The sequence below is a fragment of the Salvelinus namaycush genome, chromosome 4 (assembly GCF_016432855.1).
Source record: "Salvelinus namaycush isolate Seneca chromosome 4, SaNama_1.0, whole genome shotgun sequence".
NCBI lineage: Eukaryota > Metazoa > Chordata > Actinopteri > Salmoniformes > Salmonidae > Salvelinus > Salvelinus namaycush.
Window position 1 is genome coordinate 79,038,038 of NC_052310.1, and position 26,118 is coordinate 79,064,155.

Sequence of the window (26,118 nt, forward strand, 5' to 3'; positions counted from 1 at the left end):
GATTTACCCGTAGGGAAATTAGCTACGTCATTGTTCACGGACTGACTACAGCTGGAAATAGTACATGGACATGCACGAATAATAATATATTTATAAAAAATTACAGGTAAGAGCATTTATGTTGTATTAAATACTGAGCATTGTATTAGTCTAGTTGGAGAAGTCCAAATGATTTAACCCATTGGGTTTTTCTCTAGTTAGCCTATACCGGGCGGCTCACTGAGTGTCATGTCGGAGGCGAGCGCTCAACCACCGGTGAATTTTAAATCTCGAGCCCCTCTTTAGAACGTAGTTAGCCTAGCAGCTAGCTAGCCATCTTTCCCGTAGATAAACCTGTGAATGCTAAAATGGTTCGGCGTTAAAGTCTCAGGTTTATCAAGGAACAATACATAAACACCACATGTATTGTTTTACCACCGAAAAGGCCAGCTCCCTTGCATTGTACCAATGATTGCTAACCAACGTAGGTCGTTATTGTTGCACAATGACAATGCTCATAGCCCATTTGGGCAGTATTGTTAGCTACGTTTTGCCGTTACCATGGCGTTTGTGGTTACCATGCGTGCACACCTCAGAATAAGACATTCTGAACGTGTTCATAAGAAATACGACATTATTTACTTTCCGAACATTTGTTTCAAAAACAGGGTAAGAAAGTTTGAAATTATATTTCCTGATCTTTTGAATTACGTGTTAGAGGCCTATCTCGTTCGCTAAAGCCTCAGCCAGGCAGAGGTGGGACTTGGGAGGAACAGTTGTCGTAAACGTGCGTGTAAAAAGTCATAGTCTTAATGGCTAACATTGTTTGAAACGATTGTCACTTGAAAGTACAAGGAATACTACTTTGATTTATTGAGAACTTAAAATCGATGTAGCTAATTTTGTTTTTGATTTGTAATCATTAGCTAGTTTGCTACCGCAATTTGGGAAATTGCGTCTCTGCTAGGTAAAAATTAAGAAATAGCGTCCCTGCTAGGTACTGTACTAACGTTAGAACGCTTTCAGCTAACGTTAGTTAGTAGCTATGTGCTAAATAATGCTAGCTAAGTCAGCTTCTTGCACAGACAGCAGAGCGGTACAGTATATTAGAAAGCAGGATCAGTTACATTTGATAAACAACCAGGAACAACAGATTATTTTCTGTTTCATTAAGAAAGCAAAACATATGTGTTTGGTTGTTGAGTCAATTAGACCATGCACATTTCAAGGTTCTTTCAAAAAACTAAAATGCCTCATGAGCTTAGTTCAACTGTCATACTCCATCAGAATCCAAACTATAAGCCTGTTTTACCCCAATGTTTGTAAACAAAGTAAATGTAAACAAACACTGTATAGCCTCAATTGTTGAAACTATAATTGTGATATCATGGATGGTCTGGTCTTGCATCCATAGTGCTGTCTATACATTTTAGAGCGGTTACATTTCTCCAGCCCCATCCCTCAGCTTTTTTTTTACCGAAACAGGGTCGGGGTTATTGTTTTGAATTCTGATTGCCCCTTTAAGATCAAAGCTTCCCTATTCTGATTTCGGAGAAAGATGGTTTCTTTCCCTGGAAATCTTTCACCAAAGATGGTGCATAAATTAAGATGTCTTACTCAGGCCTTTTACCATTTAAATAATTGTCACAGTTTGTCTGCTTAGTTAATTGAAAAAATGAGGGAGTGATGTCTCGCTTCCTCATCCGTCTCTGGTTTCACTTTAGTGTTTGTTCCTGTATGTCACGTGTCATTAATGCTAGCTACAATGTTGTCCATACCCTGCTCTATCCCTATTTGTAACTGATCAAACCAGCAAGGATATCAACAAAACTTTCCTGGACTTTATATGGAAAAATAAACAACACAAATGTAGGAAGTCTGTAATATCAAACCAAAGCGCTGATGGTGGGCTTGAAGTACTAGATTTCATTGATATCAACAATACCTTTAAAGTAAACTTGATAAAAATATGTATGATTAGCTCGGAATCTATATGGTACTTCATTCCCTGTCATATTTTATTGGGTGGTCTTCAATTTTTGTGGAAGTGCAATTATTCTCCAGCAGAATTACCCATCAAACTGTCCAAATTTCAGGAATATGCCCCTTTAGCCTGGAAACTGTGTCATGTCCACAACTTCTCCCCACACCAGGCACTTCTGTAGAACAACAAAGATATTGTTGTTAAAAACAAGTCTTTGCTCTTTCCTAAGTGGGTCGAAATAAATATTATGTTTGTGCTTGATTTATTTGATAAAGGAAATATACTCTCTTATAGAAAGTTCTTAAAAACATAACTTCCCAATACATTAAAAATAATTTAATTCTATATGCAAAGCAATACCTTCAGGACTTATTCAATTAATGAAATCTCATTTGTTTTGGTGAACACGTGATGGTAGATGCACAACTTATGTTAGGTTTCCCCCTGCTGGATAAGAAATGTAGTAATACATTCATAAAGAACTTTTTCACTCCAAGAGCAAGATCTCTCCTAGAGGGAAATTCTTCTGGAATGCACATATTACTGAAATTGAATAGAAGAAAGCTTGGTTGCTTCCTCACAAATTTTGTATATCAAATAAAGTAAAATAAATTCACTTTAAAATCTTGCACAAAATATATCCTTGCAATAACTTGTCTAAATTCATGGATTTAGAGGACATCTGTCTTTTCTGTGATAAAGGAGAAACTATTATACACATTTTGACTCTGAAGTTATTTTGGAGCTAGTTAAGTATTTACATTTTATATTTACATAATTTCATCAATAAGACCCATGTATTTACAATGAAAGATGTAATATGTTATTATTCAAATGAAAACAAAACCACTGAATTAGTCGTTCATTTCTTCATTCTCTTTGGTAAATTTTATATACACAAACTAATATTTGAAATCTGGGAAATTTAGGGAAATCATTTAGGGAAATCTGTCCCTAAATGCAATATATTTTTTACTTGAAATCCAATATCTAATAAAATCCCTAGAATTAGTCAATAACAAAAAAAACACTACTGGTTTTGTTATCTTTTTTTTTTGTTTTCTTTTAGGAACTTAAACTTTTGAAAGTCACACCTTGTGATTTTTGTTTATTCAGAAAAAATATACATGTAGTGATGTCGTATGTTTGTATTGTAATTTGAAATGTTATTATAAAAAATAAAATGTGGTCCATGTGACTTCAGTAGTAGCTAAATACACTGAACAAAAATAAACACTACATGCAACAATTTCAACGATTTTACTAAGTTACAGTTTATATAAGGAAATCAGTCAATTTAAATAAATTCATTAGGCCATAATCTATGAATTTCTCATGACTGGGAATACAGATATGCATCTGTTGGTCACAGATACCTTTAAAAAAATGTAGGGGCGTGGATCAGAAAACCAGTCAGTATCTGGTGTGACCACAATTTACCTCATGCAGCGCGACACATCTCCTTCGCATACCGTTGATCATGCTGTTGATTGTGACCGGTGGAATGTTGTCCCACTCCTTCAATGACTGTGTGAAGTTGTGGGAATTGGTGGAAACTGGAACACGCTGTTGTACACGTCGATCCAGAGCATCCCAAACATGCTCAATGGGTGACGTCTGGTGAGTATGCAGGCCATGGAAGAACTGGGACATTTTCAGCTTCCGGTATCTCTGTGTATTAAAATGTAATTGATCTAAAATGAAATTGTGTTCATTGTCCGTAGCTTATGCCTGCCCATACCATAACCCCACCGCCACCATGGGGCACTCTGTTCACAACATTGACATAAGCAAACCGCTTGCCCACGCAATGCCATACACACTTTCTGCCATCTGCCCGGTACAGTTGAAACTGTGATTCTTCCGTGAAGAGCACAGTTCTCCAGCATGCCAGTGGCCATCGAAGGTGAGCATTTGCCCACAGAAGTCAGTTACGACGCTGAACTGCAGAAATTCTTGGGTTGTCCAAACCCACAGTTTCATCAACTGTCTGGGTGGCTGGTCTCAGATGATCCCTCAGGTGAAGAAGCCGGATGTGGAGATCCTGGGCTGGCGTGGTTACACGTGGTCTGCGGTTGTGAGTCCGGTTGGACTTACTGCCAAATTTTCTAAAATGAGGTTAGAGGTTGTTTATGGTAGAAAAATTTACATTCAGCTCTGGTGGACATATCTGCCAATTGCACGCGCCCTCAAAGCTTGAGACATCTTTGGCATTGTGTGACATAACTGCACATTTTAGAGTGTCCTTTTATTGTCCCCAGCACAAGGTGTACCTGTGTAATGATCATGCTGTTTAATCAGCCTCTTGATATGCCACACCTGTCAGGTGGTACAGATATCTTGGCAAAGGAGAAAATCTCACTAACAGGGATGTAAACAAATTTATGCACAACATTTTAGAGAGATGTTTTTTGTGTGATTTTGAACATTTCTGGCATATTTTATTTCAGATCAGGAAACATGGGACTAACACTTGTTGCATTTATATTTTTGTTCAGTATAATATCAATAAAAAGTTTAACCTGCTAGGGCCTCCCGGGTGGCGCAGTGGTCTAAGGCACTGCAGTGCTAGCTGTGCCACCAGAGACTGAGTTCGAGCCCAGGCTCCTTCGCAGCCGGCCGCGACCGGGAGGCCCATGGGGTGGCGCACAATTGGCCCAGCGTTGTCCGGGTTAGGGAGGGTTTGGCCGGCAGGGATATCCTTGTCTCATCGCGCAGGGCGCAGTGCACGCTGACCAGGTCGCTAGGTGTACGGTGTTTCCTCCGACACATTGGTGCGGCTGGCTTCCGGGTTGGACTGCTGCTTAACACAGCGCGCATCCAAATCTTGGCTCGACCTTCGCCTCTCCCGAGTCTGTGCGGGAGTTGTAGCGATGAGAGAAGACCGTAACTACTAACAATTGGATACCACGAAATTGGGGAGAAAAGGGGGGTAAAAAAGATAATAATAAAAAAGTTTGGACTACTGACCTGTAGTGATAATGTGATATAATTTGGCGACGTTTTAGTAAAGTTGTGTGTGTGTGTGTCTCAGAAACGTATTTACTATATATGCAACCCAGATGTCCAAGATGCAACTCAAACGCTGACCCCTAGACTCACTCAGGTAGGAAGTTAGATTCAGCCACGGGCCGATTTTTATTGGAGCGGATGGTCGGAGCATATTAATTTACACTTTACATTGACCACAACTAAGCCAAAAAGAGATTTGTTTTTTTCAAATACAATAACTTCATACCTTGATTACCTTGAGACACAATCACATACTTTTGTATATATAGTGTATGTTGACACCCCTTCAAATTAGTGGATTCGGCTATTTCAGCCACACCCGTTGCTGACAGGTGTATAAAATCGAGCACACAGCCATGCAATTTTCATAGACAAACGTTGGCAGTAGAATGGCCTTACTAAAGAGCTCAGTGACTTTCAATGTGGCACCATCATAGGATGCCACCTTTCCAACAAGTCAGTTTGTCAAATTTCTGTCCTGCTAGAGCTGCCCTGGTCATCTGTAAGTGCTGTTATTGCTTAAAAATCGTCTGTCCTCAGTTGCAACACTCACTACCGAATTCCAAACTGCCTCTGGAAGCAACGTCAGCACAATAACTGTTAGTCAGGAGCTTCATGAAATGGGTTTCCATGGCCGAGCAGCCGCACCCAAGCATAAGATCACCATGCGCAATGCCAAACGTCGGCTGGAGTGGTGTAAAGCTTGCCGCCATTGGACTCTGGAGAAGTGGAATAGCATTCTCTGGAGTGATGAATCACTACACCATCTGGCAGTCCGACGGATTAATCTGGGGTTGACGGATTAATCAGGGTTTGGCTGATGCCCGAATGCGTAGTACCAACTGTGAAGTTTGTTGGAGGAGAAATAATGGTCTGGGGCTGTTTTTCATGGTTCGGGCTAGGCCCCTTAGTTCCAGTGAAGGGAAATCTTAACGCTATAGCATACAATGACATTCTAGATGAATCTGTGCTTACAACTTTGTGGCCACTGTTTAGGGAATGCTCTTTCCTGTTTCTGCATGACAATGCCCCTGTGCACAAAGCAAGGTCCATACAGAACTGGTTTGTCGAGATCGGTGTCGATGAACTTGACTGTGCTGACCTCAATCCCACCGAACACCTTGGGGATGAATTGGAACGCCGTCTGCGAGCCAGGCCTAATTGCCCAACATCAGTACCTGACCTCACTAATGCTCATGGCTAAATGGAATAAAGTCCCCGCTGCAATGTTACAGCGCCTTCCCAGAAGAGTGGAGGCTGTTATGACAGCAAAGGGGGGACCAACTCCATATTAATGCCCATGATTTTGGAATGAGATGTTCGACGAGCAGGTGTCCACATACTTTTGCTCATGTACTGTATGTCTTTTTATTTTTGCGAATACTTGAACATATTTCCTAAATCCTGTTTTATTTTTTGCTGAATTCCTGGATTTTAGTCTTGACTAAGGCAAAAATCATACATTTCCTGTCAAATTCTTTCAGATCTCCACTGGGGCATAGGGTGTAGGGGTCCATTTAGGATTGCTGTTCACTTTGTTGTAATGTTTTTCTATAACTTGCAGTCACTAAACGTATCACTAAACCAAACTTCAAAGCTTTGTCTCTGTGTCGCATGTAAATTCAATGCAAAACCTAAGCAGAGCATACCTTCGGGGCTTCTACACTGTTTGCAGAACTCGTTTTCTCACTCTGAGAAATACTTTTGCTTTTATATCCATGGGGTTGTCTGCATGACTTTTATATGACCCATTTACACCACCAGACAGACCATCTGCTGGTAATTGAGCAGGTCAATCCTGGTTGATGCTCTGTGTGATTGAGGCTACTTACTAGAGGTCGACCGATTATGACTTTTCAACGCCGATACCGGTTGTTGGAGGACCAAAAAAAGCCGATACCGATTAATCGGCCCATTTTGTAAAAATGTATTTGTAATAATGACAATTACATCAATACTGAATGAACACTTATTTTAACTTAATATAATACATCAATAATATCAACTTAGCTTCAAATAAATAATGAAACATGTTCAATTTGGTTTAAATAATGCAAAAACAAAGTATTGCAGAAGAAAGTAAGTGCAATATGTGCCATGTAAAAAAGCTAACGTTTAAGTTCCTTGCTCAGAACATGAGAACATATGAAAGCTGGTGGTTCCTTTTAACATGAGTCTTCAATATTCCCAGGTAAAATGTTTTAGGTTGTAGGAATTATAGGACTATTTCTCTCTATACGATTTGTATTTCATATACCTTTGACTATTGGATGTTCTTATAGGCACTTTAGTATTGCCAGTGTAAGAGTATAGCTTCCATCCCTCTCCTCACCGCTACCTGGGCTCGAACCAGGAACACATCGACAACAGCCACCCTCGAAGCAGCGTTACCCATGCAGAGCAAGGGGAACAACTACTCCAAGTCTCAGAGCGAGTGACGTTTGAAACGCTATTAGCGCGCACCCCGCTAACTAGCTAGCCATTTCACATCAGTTACACCAGCCTAATCTTGGGAGTTGATAGGCTTGAAGTCATAAACAGCGCAATGCTTGAAGCATTGCGAAGAGCTGCTGGCAAAACGCACGAAAGTGCTGTTTGAATGCTTACGAGCCTGCTGGTGCCTACCATCGCTCAGTCACACTGCTCTATCAAATCATAGATTTAATTATAACATAATAACACACAGAAATACGAGCCTTAGGTCATTAATATGGTCGAATCCAGAAACTATCATCTCGAAAACAAAACGTTTATTCTTTCAGTGAAATACGGAACCGTTCCGTATTTTATCTAACGGGTGGCATCCATAAGTCGAAATATTCCTGTTACATTGCACAACCTTCAATGTTATGTCAGAATTACGTAAAATTCTGGCAAATTAGTTTGCAATGAGCCAGGCGGCCCAAACTGTTGCATATACCCTGACTCTGCGTGCAATGAACGCAAGAGAAGTGACACAATTTCACCTGGTTAATATTGCCTGCTAACCAGGATTTATTTTAGCTAAATATGCAGGTTTAAAAAAAGATATACTTCTGTGTATTGATTTTAAGAAAGGCATTGATGTTTATGGTTAGGTACACGGTGGAGCAACGACAGTCCTTTTTCGCGAATGTGCACCGCATCGATTATATGCAACGCAGGACACGCTAGATAAACTAGTAATATCATCAACCATATGTAGTTATAACTAGTGATTATGATTGATTGTTTTTTATAAGATAAGTTTAATGCTAGCTAGCTTCTTACTGCATTCACGTAACAGGCAGGCTCCTCGTGAGGCAGGTGGTTAGAGCGTTGGACTAGTTAACCGTAAGGTTGCAAGATTGAATCCCTGAGCTGACAAGGTAAAAATCTGTCGTTCTGCCCCTGAACAAGGCAGTTAACCCACCGTACCTAGGCCGTCATTGAAAATAAGAATGTGTTAACTGACTTGCCTAGTTAAATAAAGCTGTAAAAAAAATATATATATATCCAAAAATACCGATTTCCGATTGTTATGAAAACGTGATATCGGCCCTAATTAATCGGCCATTCCGATTAATCGGTCGACCTCTACTACTTACATCCTGAAATCTTACCCAGGATAACAATCAGTTGATTTATTAAGGCACTGAAAATATGTTAGTCACATTGTGACACTCAGAACATAAATGTTTATGACAATCATAATCTTAACTGTTGCTGTGTAAGATAGGTTCTAGGAATACATTACATTTTTGTACAGTAAACTGAATTAGCCACAATCTGCATCTTCAAAGTGGATGGTAGCACTGACCCATTAGAGTTCCAGGAAATAATGTGAGTTTGAAATGGAAAATAGGATGCTTTTGGGTGGTTTATGGGCTGTTAGAGTTTCTGTAAAGCTCTTTCATCCTCTTCTAGAGCTACAGAGCTAGTCTTGTTCAAGATGTTTACTTTTATATTCCTAGGTGTTACTTCATGTGTTCTACCTCCAGGATGATTTTTGTCACAGACACAGTTCAGTACTCCCAACTAGGCCTAGGTTAGTATCTAAAGAAACATTGCCTAACATCACCCTCTCTATTTGTGGTTTTTGTCCAACAGCAATGAACAATGACCATAGTTGACAGATCTTCAGAGAAATCTGACCTAGAGTCAGTCGGGTGCAAGCGCTCAGGATCGCTGAACTTTCCCGGCGGTGACAGGAACGGGATGGACAGTGGCTGCTCCAGCTGGGGGGCGGGGGGCCCCTCGTCCTCCGACACCCCCAGGGTGAAGACAGGGGGCTACATGGGCCCCACCCCTGGAGCCACAGTCTACAGCAGCAGTGCAGACAGGCCCAAGGAGCAAGGTGAGGAGGGTTGGTGTGCTCAACTCAAATCTTTTAATTAACTCATAACAGATATAGTAGACAAGGTATCTTTGGTTGCAGGACTCCAAGTGCATAAAATGAATCCTGGAACATATTCCATTCTGTGATTGCTAAACTACAGGACTGTTTTGCGTCGGCTTCATCTGACCACTTTTTTATAGACCGAGTCACTGGTGCTTCCTGCTTTAATTGTTGCTTGTAAACAAGAATCAGGAGGATAGAATTATGGTCAGATTTGCCAAATGGAGGGCGAGGGAGAGCTTTGTACGCGTCTCTGTGTGTGGAGTAAAGGTGGTCTAGATTTTGTCCCCCTCTGGTTGCAAATTTAACATGCTGATAGAAATGAGGTAAAAAGGGATTTAAGTTTGCCTGCATTAAAGTCCACGGCCACTAGGAACACCGCCTCTGGATGAGTGTTTTCCTGTTTGCTTATGGCAGTATACAGCACATTGAGTGCGGTTATAGTGCCAGCATGTTGACAGCTACAAAAAATACAAAATCCAATTTTATTGGTCACATACACATGGTAATGCGAGTGTAGTGAAATGCTTGTGCTTCTAGTTCCGACCATGCATTAATATCTAACAATTTCACAACTACCTTATACACACACACAAGTGTAAAGGAATGAATAAGAATATGTACATATATGGATGAGCGATGGCCGAACGGCATAGGCAAGATGCAGTAGATGGTATAGAGTACAGTATATACATATTAGATGAGTAATGTAGGGTATGTAAACATTATATAAAGTGGCATTGTTTAAAGTGACTAGTGATACATTTATTACATCCAATAATGAATTATTAAAGTGGCTAGAGATTTGAGTCAGTATGTTGGCAGCAGCCACTCAATGTTAGTGATGGCTGTTTAACAGTCTGATGGCCTTGAGATAGAAGCTGTTTTTCAGTCTCTCGGTCCCAGCTTTGATGCACCTGTACTGACCTCGCCTTCTGGATGATAGCGGGGTGAACAGGCAGTGGCTCGGGTGGTTGTTGTCCTTGATGATCTTTTTGGCCTTCCTATGATATCGGGTGGTGTAGGTGTCCTGGAGGGCAGGTAGTTTGCCCCCGGTGATGTGTTGTGCAGAGCTCACTACCCTCTGGAGAGCCTTGCGGTTGTTGCCGGAGCGGTTGCCGTACCTGGCGGTGATACAGCCCGACAGGATGCTCTCGATTGTGCATCTGTAAAAGTTTGAGTGTTTTTGGTGACAAGCCAAATTTCTTCAGCCTCCGGAGGTTGAAGAGGCGCTGTTGCGCCTTCTTCACCACGCTGTGTGGGTGGACCTTCTCAGTTCATCTGTGATGTGTACGCCGAAGAACTTAACTTTCCACCTTCTCCACTACTGTCCCGTTGATGTGGATAGGGGGGTGCTCCCTCTGCTGTTTTCTGAAGTCCACGATCATCTCCTTTGTTTTGTTGACGTTGAGTGTGAGGTTATTTTCCTGACACCACACTCTGAGTGGCCTCACCTCCTCCCTGTGGGCCGCCTCGTTGTTGTTGGTAATCAAGCCTACCACTGTATTGTCGTCTGCAAACTTGATGATTGAGTTGGAAGTGTGCATGGCCACGCAGTCATGGGTGAACAGGGAGTACAGGAGAGGGCTAAGAACGCACCCTTGTGGGACCCCAGTGTTGAGGATCAGTGGGGTGGAGATGTTGTTTCCTACCCTCACCACCTGGGGGGCGGCTCGTTAGAAAGTCCAGGACTCCATTGGGCCGGGTCGCGACCTATGGAGCTAAATGTCAAGTTTGGAGGGTACTATGGTGTTAAATCCTGAGCTGTAGTCGATGAACAGCATTCTTACATGGGTTAGGGCAATGTGATTGCGTCGTCTGTGGACCTATTGGGGCGGTAAGCAAATTGGAGTGGGTCTAGGGTGTCAGGTAGGGTGGAGGTGATATGATCCTTGACTAGACTCTCAAAGCACTTCATGATGATGGAAGTGAGTGCTACGGGGCGATAGTCATTTAGCTCAGTTACCTTAGCTTTCTTGGGAACAGGAACAATGGTGGCCCTCTTGAAGCATGTGGGAACAGCAGATGCTGATAGGAATTGATTGAATATGTCCGTAAACACACCAGCCAGCTGGTCTGCGCATGAGGACGCGGCTAGGGATGCCGTCTGGGCCGGCAGCCTTGCGAGGGTTAACACGTTTAAATGTTTTACTCACGTTGGCTGCGGTGAAGGAGAGTCCGCAGATGAAAACTCTCTAGGTAGATAGTGTGATCTACAGCTTATCATGAGATACTCTACCTCAGGCGAGCAAAACCTCGAGACTTCCTTAGATATCGTGCACCAGCTGTTAACATATATGCATAGGCCCCCGCCATGTGTCTTACCAGAGGCTGCTGTCTATCCTGCCGATAGATATTGTATAACCCACCAGCTGTATGTCGTCGTTCAGCCACGACTCAGTGAAACATAAGATATAATAGTTTTTAATGTCCCGTTGGTAGGATATACGTGCTTTCAGTTCGTCCCATTTTCCAGCGATTGAACGTTAGCTAGCAGGACGGAAGGCAAAGGCAGATAAGCCACTTGTCACCTGATCCTCACAAGGCACCCTGATCTTTTTCCGCGAAACCTCAGTTACCTTCTCCAGCGAATGATGGGGATCTGGGCTTGGTCGGGTGTCTGTAGTATCTCCCTTCCGTCTGACTCATTGAAGAAAAACTGTCTAATCTGAGGTGAGAAATCACAGTTCTGATGTCAAGAAGCTCTTTTCGGTCATAAGAGACGGTAGCAGCAACATTATGTACAAAACAAGTTACAAACAACGTGAAAAAACAAAACAAGATAGCATGGTTGGTTATCCCCTCCGGCGCCATCTTCATATCTTTCTCCACATTTTGTTACGTTAGACTTATTCTCAAATGGATTATACATTTTTTCCCCTCATCAATATATACACAATAACCCATAATGACAAAGCTAAAACAGGTTTGTATAATTTTTTTGCACATTTATTAAAAATATAAAACATACCTTATTTACATAAGTATTCAGACCCTTTGCTATGAGACTGGAAGTTGAGCTCAGGTGCATCCTATTTACATTGGTCATCCTTGATGTTTCTACAACTTGATTGGCATGATTTGGAAAGGCTCACACACCTGTCTATACAAGGTCCCACAGTTGACAAGAATTATACGTAGAGCTCCGGGACTGGATTGTGTCGAGGCACAGATCTGGGGAAGGGTACCAAAACATTCTGCAGCATTGAAGGTCCCCAAGAACACAGTGGCCTCCATCATTCTTGAATGGAACCACCAAGTTTGGAACCACCAAGACTCTTCCTAGAGCTGGCCACCCGGCCAATCGGGAAAGAAGGGCCCTGACCAAGAACCCGATGGTCACTCTGACAGAGCTCTAGAGTTCCTCTGTGGGAGAACCTTCCAGAAGGACAACCATCTCTGCAGCACTCCACCAATCAGGCCTTTATGGTAGCTTGGCCAGGCGGAACCACTCCTCAGTAAAAGGCACATGACAGCCTGCTTGGGGTTTGCCAAAAGGCACTTAAAGGACTCTCAGACCAAGAGAATCAAGATTCTCTGTTCTGATGAAACCAGGATTTAACTCTTTAGCCTGAATGCCAAGCATCACGTCTGTAGGAAACCTGTCACCATCCCTACGGTGAAGCATGTGGGTGGCAGCATCGTGTTGTGGGGGTGTTTTTCAGCAGCAGGGAATGGGAGACTAGTCAGGATCAAGGCAAAGATGAATGGCACAAAGTACAGGGAGATCCTTGATGAAAACCTGCTCAGGACCTCAGACTGGGGCTATAGTTCACCTTCTAACAGGACAATGGCCCTAAGCACACAGCCAAGACAACGCAGGAGTGGCTTCGGGACAAGTCTCTGAATATCTTTGAGTGACCCAGCCAGAGCCCGGACTTGAACCGGATCGAACATCTCTGGTGCGACCAGAAAATAGCTGTGCAGCGATGCTCCCCATCCAACCTGACAAAGCTTGAGAGGATCTGCAGAGAAGAATGGGAGAAACTCCCCAAAAACAGGTGTGCCAAGCTTGTAGCATCATATCCAAGAAGACTCAAGGTTGTAATCGCTGCCAAAGGTGCTTCAAAAGTACTGAGTAAAGGGTCTGAATACTTATGTAAATGTCATGAGAAAAAAAAATCTAAACATATTTTTGCTTTGTCATTATGGAGTCGTGTGTGGATTGATGAGGGGGAAAATAATTTAATCCATTTTAGAATAAGGCTGTAACGTAACAAATTGGAAAAGGTCAAGGGGTCTGAATACTTTCTAAATGCACTGTATTTCAAGCCTCTCCATACAGAGAGTGCTGAGTTGAGTAGCTGTAGTTTCCCACATCTCTTCTCATAAGTGACTGAAGTTGCCTTGAAGTTGGACGCAGTCAAAAACAAACTTTTCCTTAGATGACCTTCAGCGATGTATTCCCACTGGGTTATCTACCTGGCAACACTCCTTTTGTCATGGCTTTCAGTATGTATTTGACCATTTCTTTCCCCTTCCCCTTTGCAGTGGTGCTGACCAGTGGGGACGGCATCGCCCTGCCCCAGAAGGTGCTGTTCCCAGCCGAGCGGCTCAGCCTGAAGTGGAACCAGATCCACCGCATTGGATCAGGTCTCCAGAACCTGGGAAACACCTGCTTCCTCAACTCAGCTCTGCAGTGTCTCACCTATACCGCTCCCCTCACTAACTACATGCTGTCCCGGGAGCACTCTAAAACATGTATGTGGGTAATAGAACCAGGGGCTCTGTTACATTTTCATAGCAGGAGAAGGTTAGAAAGAGAAAGAAAATAAGTAATATTCGACAAACCGAGACTTCAGAAAGTATTCATACCACTTGATTTATTCCACGTTGTGTTATGTATGAATTCATACATAAGGTACCACAGTTAACAGTGCATGTCAGAGCAGAAACTATACCATTAAGTCCAAGGAACTCTGTAGATCTCTGACATAGAATTGTGATGAGGCATACAGTACCAGTCAAAAGTTTGGGAACCTACTCATTCAAGGGTTTTTCTTTATTTTTACTATGTTCTACATTGTAGAATAATAGTGAAGACATCAAAACTATGAATGCTGTGGTAGCCATGCTGGTTAAGTGTGTATTGAATTTTAAATAAATCACTGAGTGTCACCAGCAATGCACCATTACACCTCCTCCATGCTTCACGGTGGGAACCACACATGCGGAGATCATCCGTTCACGTACTCTGCGTCTCACAAAGATACGACAGTTGGAACCAAAAATCGCACATTTGGACTCATCAGACCAAAGGACAGATTTCCACGTGTTTAATGTCCATTGCTCGTGTTTCTTGGCCCCAGCAAGTCTATTCTTCTTATTGATGTCCTTTTAGTAGTGGTTTCTTTGCAGCAATTTGACCATGAAGGCTTGATTCACACAGTCTCCTCTGAACAGTTGATGTTGAGATGTGTGTGTGTGTGTGTGTTACTGAACGCTGTGAAGCATTTTATTTGGGCTGCAATCTGAGGTGCAGTTAACTCTAATGAACTTATCCTCTGCAGCAGAAGTGACTCTGGGTCTTCCTTTTCTGTGGGGGTCCTCATGAGAGCCAGTTTCATCATAGCGCTTGATGGTTTTTGCAACTGCACTTGAAGTAACTTTCAAAGTTCTTGAAATTATACAGATTGACTGACCTTAAAGTAATGTAATGATGGACTGTCATTTCTCTTTGCCTTTTTGAGCTGTTCTTGCCATAATATGGGCTTGGTCTTTTACCAAGTAGGGCTATCTTCTGTATACTAACCCTACCTTGTCACAAAACAACTGACTCAAATGTATTAAGGAAAGAAATTCCACAAATGAACTTTTAACAAGGCACACCTGTTAATTGAAATGCATTCCAGGTGACTACCTCATGAAGCTGGTTGAGAGAATGCCAAGAGTGTGCAAAGCTGTCATTAACCTCACTAGGGTATGTGGGACGGTAGCGTCCCACCTCGTCAACAGCCAGTGAAACTGCAGGGCGCCAAATTTAAAACAGAAATCCCATAATTTAAATTCCTCAAATATACAAGTATTTCACACCATTTTAAAGATACACTTGTTGTAAATCCAGCCAAAGTGTCCGATTTCAAAAAGGTTTTACGACGAAAGCACACCAAACGATTATGTTAGGTTAGAGCCAAGTCACAGAAAAAGACAGCCATTTTTCCAGCCAAAGAGGAGTAACAAAAAGCAGAAAGAGAAAATTAATCACTAACCTTTGATGATCATCAGATGACACTCATAGGACTTCATGTTACACAATACATGTATGTTTTGTTCGGTAAAGTTCATATTTATATCCAAAAATCTGAGTTTAGGCGGGACGCTACTGTCTCATTTGGCAAAAAGACAGAAAATGCAGAGCGCCAAATTCAAATTAATTACTAAAAAAAAAATACTATAAAAAAAAATCAAGCTTTCATTAAATTACACATGAAAGATACCAAATTAAAGCTACACTGGTTGTGAATCCAGCCAACATGTCAGAATTCAAATAGGCTTTTCGGCGAAAGCAAACGATGCTATTATCTGAGGATAGCACCATTGTAAACAGAGAGAAGCATATTTCAACCCTGCAGGCGCGACACAAAACGCAGAAATAAAAATATAATTCATGCCTTACCTTTGACGAGCTTCTGTTGTTGGCACTCCAATTTGTCCCATAAACATCACAAATGGTCCTTTTGTTCAATTAATTCCGTCGATATATATCCAAAATGTCCATTTATTTGGCGCATTTTTGATCCAGAAAAACACCGGTTCTAAATTGTGAAACGTGACCACAAAATATCTCAAAGGTTACCTGTAAACTTTGCCAAAAAATGTCAAACTACTTTTGTAATACAACTTTAGGTATTTAACGGAAATAATCAATCAAATTGAAGACGGGATGATCTGTGTTCAATACAGGATTAAAACCAACTGTAGCTAGCTTTCTGGTCATGCGCTTGTAACGAACAGGGCATTTCGAGTGACCCTCCTTCAAGATGGCCGTACTTCTTCATTACACAAAGGAATAACCTCAACCAATTTCTAAAGACTTGACATCCAGTGGAAGCGGTAGAAACTGCAAGAAGGTCCCTTAGAAATCTGGTTTCCCAATGAAAACTTATTGAAAAGAGAGTGACCTCAAAAAAAAAAAATTCTGAATGGTTTGTCCTCAGGGTTTCGCCTGCTAAATAAGTTCTGTTATACTCACAGACATGATTCAAACAGTTTTAGAAACTTCAGAGTTTTCTATCCAAATCTACTAATAATATGCATATCTTATCTTCTGGGGATGAGTAGCTGGCAGTTTAATTTGGGCATGCTTTTCATCCAAAATTCTGAATGCTGCCCCCTACCCAAGAGAAGTTAAGGCAAAGGGTGGCTATTTGAAGAATTTCAAATGTAGAATATTTTTTGATTTGTTTAACACTTTTTTGGTTACTATGTGATTCCATATGTGTTATTTCATAGTTTTGAGGTCTTCACTATTATTCTACAATGTAAAGAAAGAAAAACCCTTGAAAGAGCAGGTGTGTCCAAACTTTTGACTGGTACTATATATCTGGGGAAGGGTATATAACCATTTCTTGAGTGTTGAATGTTTCCAAGAGCACAGTGGTCTCCATCATTGGGAATTTGAAAAAATATGGAACTATACAGACTGCCTAGAGCTGGCCGTCCGGCCGAACTGAGCAACCGGGCAAGAAAGACCTTGGTCGGGGAGGTGACCAAGAACCCAATGACCACTCTGACAGAACTACAGAGTTCCTTGGCTGAGATGGGAGAATCTGCCAGAAGGACAACAGTCTCTACATGACAGCACACCTGGAGTGTGAAACCGAGATCATAAGGCAAAAGATTCTGTGGTCTGATGAGACAAAAATGGAACTATTTGGCCTGAATGCAAAGCGCTATGTCTGGAGAAAACCAGGCACAGCTCATCACCCGTCTAACACCATCCCTACTGTGAAGCATGGTGGTAGCAGCATCATGCTATGGTGATGCTATTCAGCGACTGGGAGACTGGTAAGGATAGCGGGAACAATGAATGGCGCCAAATACAGGCAAACCCTTTACTAAGAACCTGCTTCAGAGTGCAAACGACCTCAGACTGGGGGCGAAGATGTACATTCCAACAGGACAATAACCCCAAGCAGACAGCCAAAGCCATGCTGGAATGGCTTCAGAACAAGAATTTGAAAGTCATTGAGTGGCCCAGCCAAAGCCTAGACTTGAATCCTATTGAAAATCTGTGGAAAGACTTGAGGGTTGCTGATCACCGCCGCTCCCCATCTAACTTAACATAGCTTGAGAACATTTGCAAGAAAAAAATGGGAGAAAATCCCAAAAGTTGACAGACATATTCAAGATGACTCAAAGCTGTAATCGCCGCCAAATGTGCTTCTACAAAGTATTGACTCAGGGGTGCGAAGATTTATGTAAATTCGATTTATTTTCTATTTCATTTTCAATAAATTTGCTACAAATTCAAAAACCATGTTAACTTTTTATTATGGGGTATTGTGTGTAGATGGGTGAGAGAAATCAAAATAATCAATTTTGAATTCGGGCTGTAACATAAAATGTGGAATAAGTCAAGGGGTGTGAATACTTTCTGGGCACTGTATGTTGGTTGTTTGCTTCAAGGGATACTTGGGGCTTTGGCAATTAGTGATGGGGTAAAAAAATAAAAATAATACATATCGGGATATTATTTTTACGATATTTTACAGCATTATTTTTTCGCTAGTTGGCTATACCTGCACCAAAACTCTATGGTATAAACTTTGTGATTGCGCTAATGATAGTTAGCATTGGCTCACAAAACTACTTCTAACTTCCTTCATGCCGTTCATCTGACTCCGGGGAAGTAGATAAAAGGGCTTCATTGCCAAAATCCCAAAGTATCCCTTTAAAGGCCAAGTGCAGTCAACTAGCTTTTAATGTGTTTTATATACACTGCTCAAAAAAATAAAGGGAACACTTAAACAACACAATGTAACTCCAAGTCAATCACACTTCTGTGAAATCAAACGGTCCACTTAGGAAGCAACACTGATTGACAATAAATTTCACATGCTGTTGTGCAAATGGAATAGACAAAAGGTGGAAATTATAGGCAATTAGCAAGACACCCCCAATAAAGGAGTGATTCTGCAGGTGGTGACCACAGACCACTTCTCAGTTCCTATGCTTCCTGGCTGATGTTTTGGTCACTTTTGAATGCTGGCGGTGCTCTCACTCTAGTGGTAGCATGAGACGGAGTCTACAACCCACACAAGTGGCTCAGGTAGTGCAGCTCATCCAGGATGGCACATCAATGCGAGCTGTGGCAAGAAGGTTTGCTGTGTCTGTCAGCGTAGTGTCCAGAGCATGGAGGCGCTACCAGGAGACGTGGAGGAGGCCGTAGGAGGGCAACAACCCAGCAGCAGGACCGCTACCTCCGCCTTTGTGCAAGGAGGAGCAGGTGGAGCACTGCCAGAGCCCTGCAAAATGACCTCCAGCAGGCCACAAATGTGCATGTGTCTGCTCAAACGGTCAGAAACAGACTCCATGAGGGTGGTATGAGGGCCCGACGTCCACAGGTGGGGGTTGTGCTTACAGCCCAACACCGTGCAGGACGTTTGGCATTTGCCAGAGAACACCAAGATTGGCAAATTCGCCACTGGCGCCCTGTGCTCTTCAGAGATGAAATCAGGTTCACACTGAGCACATGAGCACATGTGACAGACGTGACAGAGTCTGGAGACGCCGTGGAGAACGTTCTGCTGCCTGCAACATCCTCCAGCATGACCGGTTTGGCGGTGGGTCAGTCATGGTGTGGGGTGGCATTTCTTTGTGGGGCCGCACAGCCCTCCATGTGCTCGCCAGAGGTAGCCTGACTGCCATTAGGTACCGAGATGAGATCCTCAGACCCCTTGTGAGACCATATGCTGACACATGCACATTTGTGGCCTGCTGGAGGTCATTTTGCAGGGCTCTGGCAGTGCACCTCCTTGCACAAAGGCGGAGGTAGCGGTCCTGCTGCTGGGTTGTTGCCCTCCTACGGCCTCCTCCACGTCTCCTGATGTACTGGCCTGTCTCCTGGTAGCGCCTCCATGCTCTGGACACTACGCTGACAGACACAGCAAACCTTTTTGCCACAGCTCGCATTGATGTGCCATCCTGGATGAACTGCACTACCTGAGCCACTTGTGTGGGTTGTAGACTCCGTCTCATGCTACCACTAGAGTGAAAGCACCGCCAGCATTCAAAAGTGACCAAAACATCAGCCAGGAAGCATAGGAACTGAGAAGTGGTCTTGTGGTCACCACCTGCAGAACCATTCCTTTTTTGGGGGTGTCTTACTAACTGCCTATAATTTCCACCTTTTGTCTATTCCATTTGCACAACAGCATGTGAAATTTATTGTCAATCAGTGTTGCTTCCTAAGTGGACAGTTTGATTTCACAGAAGTGTGATTGACTTGGAGTTACATTCTGTTGTTTAAGTGTTCCCTTTATTTTTTTGAGCAGTGTACATTTCCAGCCTAAAAGTTGGAATAATACTGTGAAAATTATGATATTGCCCTTTAAGTGTAAGAGCTGTTTGAAAAGACTGCCTGAAATTTCAGCCTGTTTTGGTGGGATGGTGTTTTGGCCTGGTAAATTAGTTAATAGACCAATTAGAAAGAGTTCCAAACATCTTTGCCAGTAACAGCTAGTTTTTCCCTCCCCACTCAGATCACTCCCAGACAATCCTAGCAAAATTCTTGCTTGAGAAATAGATTTTTGTTAAGCTATTTTGATTTATTTTTTTACCAGTTTAATTGAAAACAATCACATTAAGGTATTTAATTGTTACCCAGAAATGATAAATGATTTGTTATTGAGACCTTTAAATGCATTGTACCTTTAATACCTATTACCTGATTGACCGTCATCTGTGTTGATGTTCAGGTCATGAGCCTGGGTTCTGTATGATGTGCACAATGCAGAATCACATCACCCAGGTCTTCGCCAACTCTGGGAATGTCATCAAGCCCATCGGAGTCCTCAACGAGCTCAAACGTAAGTAGTGTTTACTTGGAATCAGAGGGGGAAACCCTTTAGCACAAAGTTGATAGGAAAGTCTTTGTTCAGGCGTGTTGAAAGCCATTACAACTAAATAACATGTCCGCAAAATAGTTTTTCCCTCCAAAAATGGAAGGAGAGTTGGGACTGCATCACAGGTGCAGAATTCTGGGAAACCTTGTCAGCAAAATAGTTTTCCCTCCAAAAAAAGAGTTGATGCTGTCATTTTTGTAGGGCAAACTGACAGGGTTAAAGTCTATAATTTATTGAGTCTTCCTCCCCACCTCTGTATAACACCTGTGCAGGGATTGCAAAGCATTTCCGCTTTGGCAGCCAAGAGGACGCCCATGAGTTCCTGCGGTACACAGTGGACGCTATGCAAAAGTCCTGCCTGCCTCTAAACAAGTAGGTGTTACACTGAAATCAGTGTTCAGCCACTAGGAAGCACTGTTCTGGACTTGCATCTCATCTGACCCACATTCACGTATAGCACAGAGTGAGACATGATTAATATATCATGTTTTAGTGACCATCTCCTATATACCAGGGACCCTTAACTGACTTTAGGATCCCCCTCCCGTGTAGTGGAAGGCTATTCTGCCCCCCAACAGGTTGCCTCTACTCTCAGCAATTACTTTTGCTCTATTTCCTCAGCTGTCTGTTGCTCCGCAAAGGGCTGTCCCAATGAGAAATTAAATGAAGGCTATCTTGATTTATATGATCCTGTGTATACGCATAAAGGCAATTTCCCTTAAGGCTATTGGAAGTCACTGATAAGCATCTTTAACGGTTTGATGTTTCCTTTTACAACAGATTGGACAGGCAAACGCAAGCAACCAGTTTCATCCATCAAGTCTTTGGAGGGTATCTACGGTCCAGAGGTAGGCTTATTAGTGTAATCTTTAAATGTTTCACTTACTGAAGCCGATACGAGCGTTGCTTGCTCTTTGGGGTATTAGACTAGGTACAGTTGAAGTCGGAGGTTTACATACACCTTAGCAAATACATTTAAACTCAATTTTTCACAATTCCTGACATTTAATCCTTGTAAAAAATTCCCTGTTTTAGGATCATCACTTTATTTTAAGAATGTGAAATGTCAGAATAATAGTGATTTATTTCATCACATTCCCAGTGGGTCAGAAGTTTACATACACTCAATTAGTATTTGGTAGCATTGCCTTTAACTTGGATCAAATGTTTTGGGTAGCCTTCCACAAGCTTCCCACAATAAGTTGGGTGAATTTTGACTCATTCCTCCTTGCTCGCACACGCTTTTTCAGTTCTGCCCACAAATCTTCTATAGGATTGAGGTCAGGGCTTTGTGATGGCCACTCCAATACCTTGACTTTGTTGTCCTTAAGCCATCTTTCCACAACTTTGGAAGTATGCTTGGGGTCATTGTCCATTTGGAAGACCCATTTGCGACCAAGCTTTAACTTCCTGACTGATGTCTTGAGATGTTGCTTCAATATATTCACAATTTTCCTTCCTCATGATGCCATTTATTTTGTGAAGTGCACCAGTCCCTCCTGCAGCAAAGCACCCCCACGACATGATACTGCCACCCCCGTGCTTCACGGTTGGGATGGTGTTCTTCAGCTTACAAGCCTCCCCCTTTTCCCCTTGTTTTACTGTGGATATAGATACTTTTGTACCCGTTTCCTCCAGCATCTTCACAAGGTCCTTTGCTGTTGTTCTGGGATTGACTTGCACTTTTTGCACCAAAGTACGTTCATCTCTAGGAGACAGAACACGTCTCCTTCCTGAGCGGTATGACGGCTGCATGGTCCCATGGTGTTTATACTTGCGTACTATTGTTTGTACAGATGAACGTGGTACCTTCAGGCGTTTGGAAATTGCTCCCAAGGATGAACCAGACTTGTGGAGGTCTACAATATTTTTTCTGAGGTCTTGGCTGGTTTCTTTTTTATTTTCCCATGATGTCAAGCAAAGAGGCACTGAGCTTGAAGGTAGGCCTTGAAATACATCCACAGGTACACCTCCAATTGACTCAAATGATGTCAATTAGCCTATCAGAAGCTTCTAAAGCCATGACATCATTTTATAGAATTTTCCAAGCTGTTTAAAGGCACAGTCAACTTAGTGTATGTAAACTTCTGACGCACTAGAATTGTGATACAGTGAAATAATCTGTCTGTAAACAATTGTTGAAAAATTACTTGTGTCATGCACAAAGTAGATGGCCTAACTGACTTGCCAAAACTATAGTTTGTTAACAAGAAATTTGTGGTGTAGTTGGAAAACGAGTTTTAATGACTCCAACCTAAGTGTATGTAAACTTCCGACTTCAACTGTAAAGCACTGTGACAACTGCTGAATAAGTTTGATTTCTATACTTTCTCGCTGTATGTTGTACACCATTAGATGACTGTCGTGTGTTAATAGGTAAGATGATCTAATTGTGTCTGTCTTTTTACAGTAAAATGTTTCAACTGCAAAGCGGTCTCTGACACCTTTGACCCTTATTTGGATGTTGCTTTGGAAATAAAGGTAACGGTGAACTGCCTATCATGCTGCACAATGGGGAACCTGTCAACCATTGTGTCTTGCTAAGAATGCATCATTGACAACTGTCTCCCGTGTTACCTTTCAGACTGCTCCCAGTATCACAAAGGCTCTGGAACAGTTTGTTAAGCCTGAGCAGCTAGATGGAGAGAATGCCTACAGATGCGCTAAGTGAGTAGATCTGGATTCATTTATTGTTCATCTCAGTATAACGCTGCCTAAACCAGTGTTATTATTGTCCATCTCAGTATAACGCTGCCTAAACCAGTGTTATTGTGACCTAATTCTACATGTTTTGTTTTTGGTATTTCTAACTGATCCGTCTGTGCAGGTGTAAGAAGATGGTTCCAGCCTCTAAGAGATTCACCATCCACCGCAGCGCTAATGTGCTCACCATCTCACTGAAGCGATTCGCCAACTACAACGGGGGCAAGATCGCTAAGGTAAGACATCAGAAAACATTGTCAGTGACAGCAAAATGTACATGGAAATCAGTGTTGTTTTTTTACAGATCTTTATCTAGATTTCCACTGCCATTGCCTGTTTCTCTCCTTTAGGACGTGAGGTATGCTGAGTGCCTAGACCTGCGTCCCTTCATGTCTCAGTCCCACGGCGAGCCCCAGGTCTACGTACTCTATGCTGTCCTGGTGCACTCTGGCTTCAGCTGCCACGCTGGACACTACTACTGCTACGTCAAGGTAAGCACTAATATACGGTGTATTCAGACCCCTTGACTTTTTCCACATTTTATTACGTTACAGCCTTTCTCTAAAATATATTTTTACTCGATCTACACACAATACCCCATAATGACAAAGCGAAAAATCTGTTTTTATTTGTAACAGTTAAACACCTTTATCTACATAAGTATTCAGACCCTTTGCTATGAGACTCGAAGTTGAGCTCCGGTGCATCCTGTTTCCATTGATCATTTTATCTTTATTTAACTAGGCAAGTCATTAAAAACACATTCTTATTTAAAATGACGGCCTACAACGGCCAAAGACGCTGGGCCAATTGTGCGCTGCCCTATAGGACTCCCAATCATGGCTGGTTGTGATACAACCTAGATTCGAACCAGTGTAGTGACACCTCTAACACCGAGGTGCAGTGCTTTAGACCACTGCGCCACTCGGGAGCCCCATCATCCTCAATGTTTCTACAACTTCGTTGGAGCCCACCTGGGGTAAGTTCAATTGATTGGACATGATTTGGAAAGGCACACACCTGTCTATATAAGGTCCCACAGTTGACAGTGCACGTCAGAGCAAAAACCAAGGCATGAGGTCGAAGAATTTGGCCGTCTAGATCTGAGACACAGATCTGGGAAAGGTTACCAAAACATTTCTGCAGCATTGAAGGTCCCCAAGAACACAGTGGCCTCATCATTCTTAAGTGGAAAAAGTTTGGAACCACCAAGACTCTTCCTGGAGCTGGCCGCCCGGCCAAACTGAGCAATCGGGGGAGAAGGGACTTGGTCAGGGGAGGTGACCAAGAACCCGATGGTCACTCTGACAGAGCTCCAGAGTTCCTCTGAAGATGGGGGAACCTTCCCGATGGACAACCATCTCTGCAGCACTCCACCAATCAGGCCTTTATGGTAGAGTGGCCAGACGGAAGCCACTCCTCAGTAAAGGGCACATGACAGCCTGCTTGGAGTTTGCCAAAAGGCACCTAAAGGACTCTAAGAACATGAGTAACAAGATTCTCTGGTCTGATGAAACCAAGATTGAACTCTTTGGCCTGAATGCCAAGCATCACGTCTGTAGGAAACCTGGCACCATCCCTACGGTGAAGCATGGTGGTGGCAACATCATGCTGTGGGGATGTTTTTCAGCAGCAGGGACTGGGAGACTAGTCAGGATCAAGGGAAAGATGAACAGAGCAAAGTACAGAGCGATCCTTGATGAACACCTGCTATAGAGCGCTCAGGACCTCAGACTAGGGCGATTGGTTCACCTTCCAACAGGACAACGACCCTAAGCACACAGACAAGACGATGCAGGAGTGACTTCAGGATAAGTCTCTGAATGTCCTTGAGTGGCCCAGCCAGAGCCCAGACTTGAACCGGATCGAACATCTCTGGAGAGGCCTGAAAATGGAATAAGGCTGTAACGTAACAAAGTGGAAAAAGGGGATTGGTTTGAATACTTTCCCGAATGCACTGTATTTTAGGGCTTCCTAAAATACACTGTTGAGGTCAGCCCTAACATCTAACCTAATATATACAGTCGGGAGAAGAAGTATTTGATAACCTGCAAAATTGGCAGTCTTTCTTACTTACAAAGCATGTAGAGGTCTGTAATTTTTATCATAGGTACACTTCAACTGTGAGAGACGGAATCTAAAACAAAAATCCAGAAAATCACATTGTATGATTTTTAAGTAATTAATTTTCATTTTATTGCATGACATAATTATTTGATAAAGCAGAACTTAATATTTGGTACAGAAACCTTTGTTTGCAATTACAGAGATCATACCTTTCTTGTAGTTCCAGGTTTGCACACTGCAGCAGGGATTTTGGCCCACTCCTCCATATAGACCTTCTCCAGATCCTTCAGGTTTCGGGGCTGTCGCTGGGCAATACGGACTTTCAGCTCCCTCCAAAGATTTTCTATTGGGTTCAGGTCTGGAGACTGGCTAGGCCACTCCAGGACCTTGAGATGCTTCTTACGGAGCCACTCCTTAGTTGGCCTGGCTGTGTGTTTCGGGTCATTGTCATGCTGGAAGACCCAGCCACGACCCATCTTCAATGCTCTTACAGAGGGAAGGAGGTTGTTGGCCAAGATCTCGCGATACATGGCCCCATCCATCCTCCCCTCAATACGGTGCAGTCATCCTGTCCCCTTTGCAGAAAAGCATCCCCAAAGAATGATGTTTCCACCTCCATGCTTCACGGTGTTCTTGGGGTTGTACTCATCCTTCTTCTTCCTCCAAACACGGCGAGTGGAGTTTGTCTCATCAGACCACATGACCTTCTCCCATTCCTCCTCTGGATCATCCAGATGGTCATTGGCAAACTTCAGACGGGCCTGGACATGCGCTGGCTTGAGCAGGGGGACATTGCGTGCGCTGCAGGATTTTAATTCATGACGGCGTAGTGTGTTACTAATGGTTTTCTTTGAGACTGTGGTCCCAGCTCTCTTCAGGTCATTGACTAAGTCCTGCCGTGTAGTTCTGGGTTGATCCCTCACCTTCCTCATGATCATTGATGCCCCACG

The 26,118-nt window shown here is 42.7% G+C and overlaps 1 protein-coding gene across 5 annotated transcripts in view; it reads left to right on the top strand.

Annotated features, from left to right (window-relative positions):
- The first annotated feature begins 7 nt into the window (after positions 1-7).
- LOC120046844 (ubiquitin carboxyl-terminal hydrolase 42-like) overlaps positions 8-26,118 on the top strand; it is a 38,762-nt gene continuing 12,651 nt past the window's right edge. For 3 of the 5 annotated variants that reach the window (XM_038992394.1, XM_038992392.1, XM_038992395.1), the window contains exons 1-10: positions 9-106; positions 9,044-9,290; positions 13,824-14,033; positions 20,252-20,362; positions 20,671-20,770; positions 21,179-21,246; positions 22,809-22,879; positions 22,983-23,065; positions 23,226-23,337; positions 23,452-23,592. In XM_038992394.1, the coding sequence (XP_038848322.1) occupies positions 9,053-9,290; positions 13,824-14,033; positions 20,252-20,362; positions 20,671-20,770; positions 21,179-21,246; positions 22,809-22,879; positions 22,983-23,065; positions 23,226-23,337; positions 23,452-23,592 (1,134 nt within the window). In that variant the 5' untranslated portion in view covers positions 9-106; positions 9,044-9,052. Of the gene's footprint in view, positions 107-551; positions 649-9,043; positions 9,291-13,823; positions 14,034-20,251; positions 20,363-20,670; positions 20,771-21,178; positions 21,247-22,808; positions 22,880-22,982; positions 23,066-23,225; positions 23,338-23,451; positions 23,593-26,118 lie in introns of those variants that run through there. The other 2 variants (XM_038992396.1, XM_038992393.1) reach the window with 2 other exon arrangements.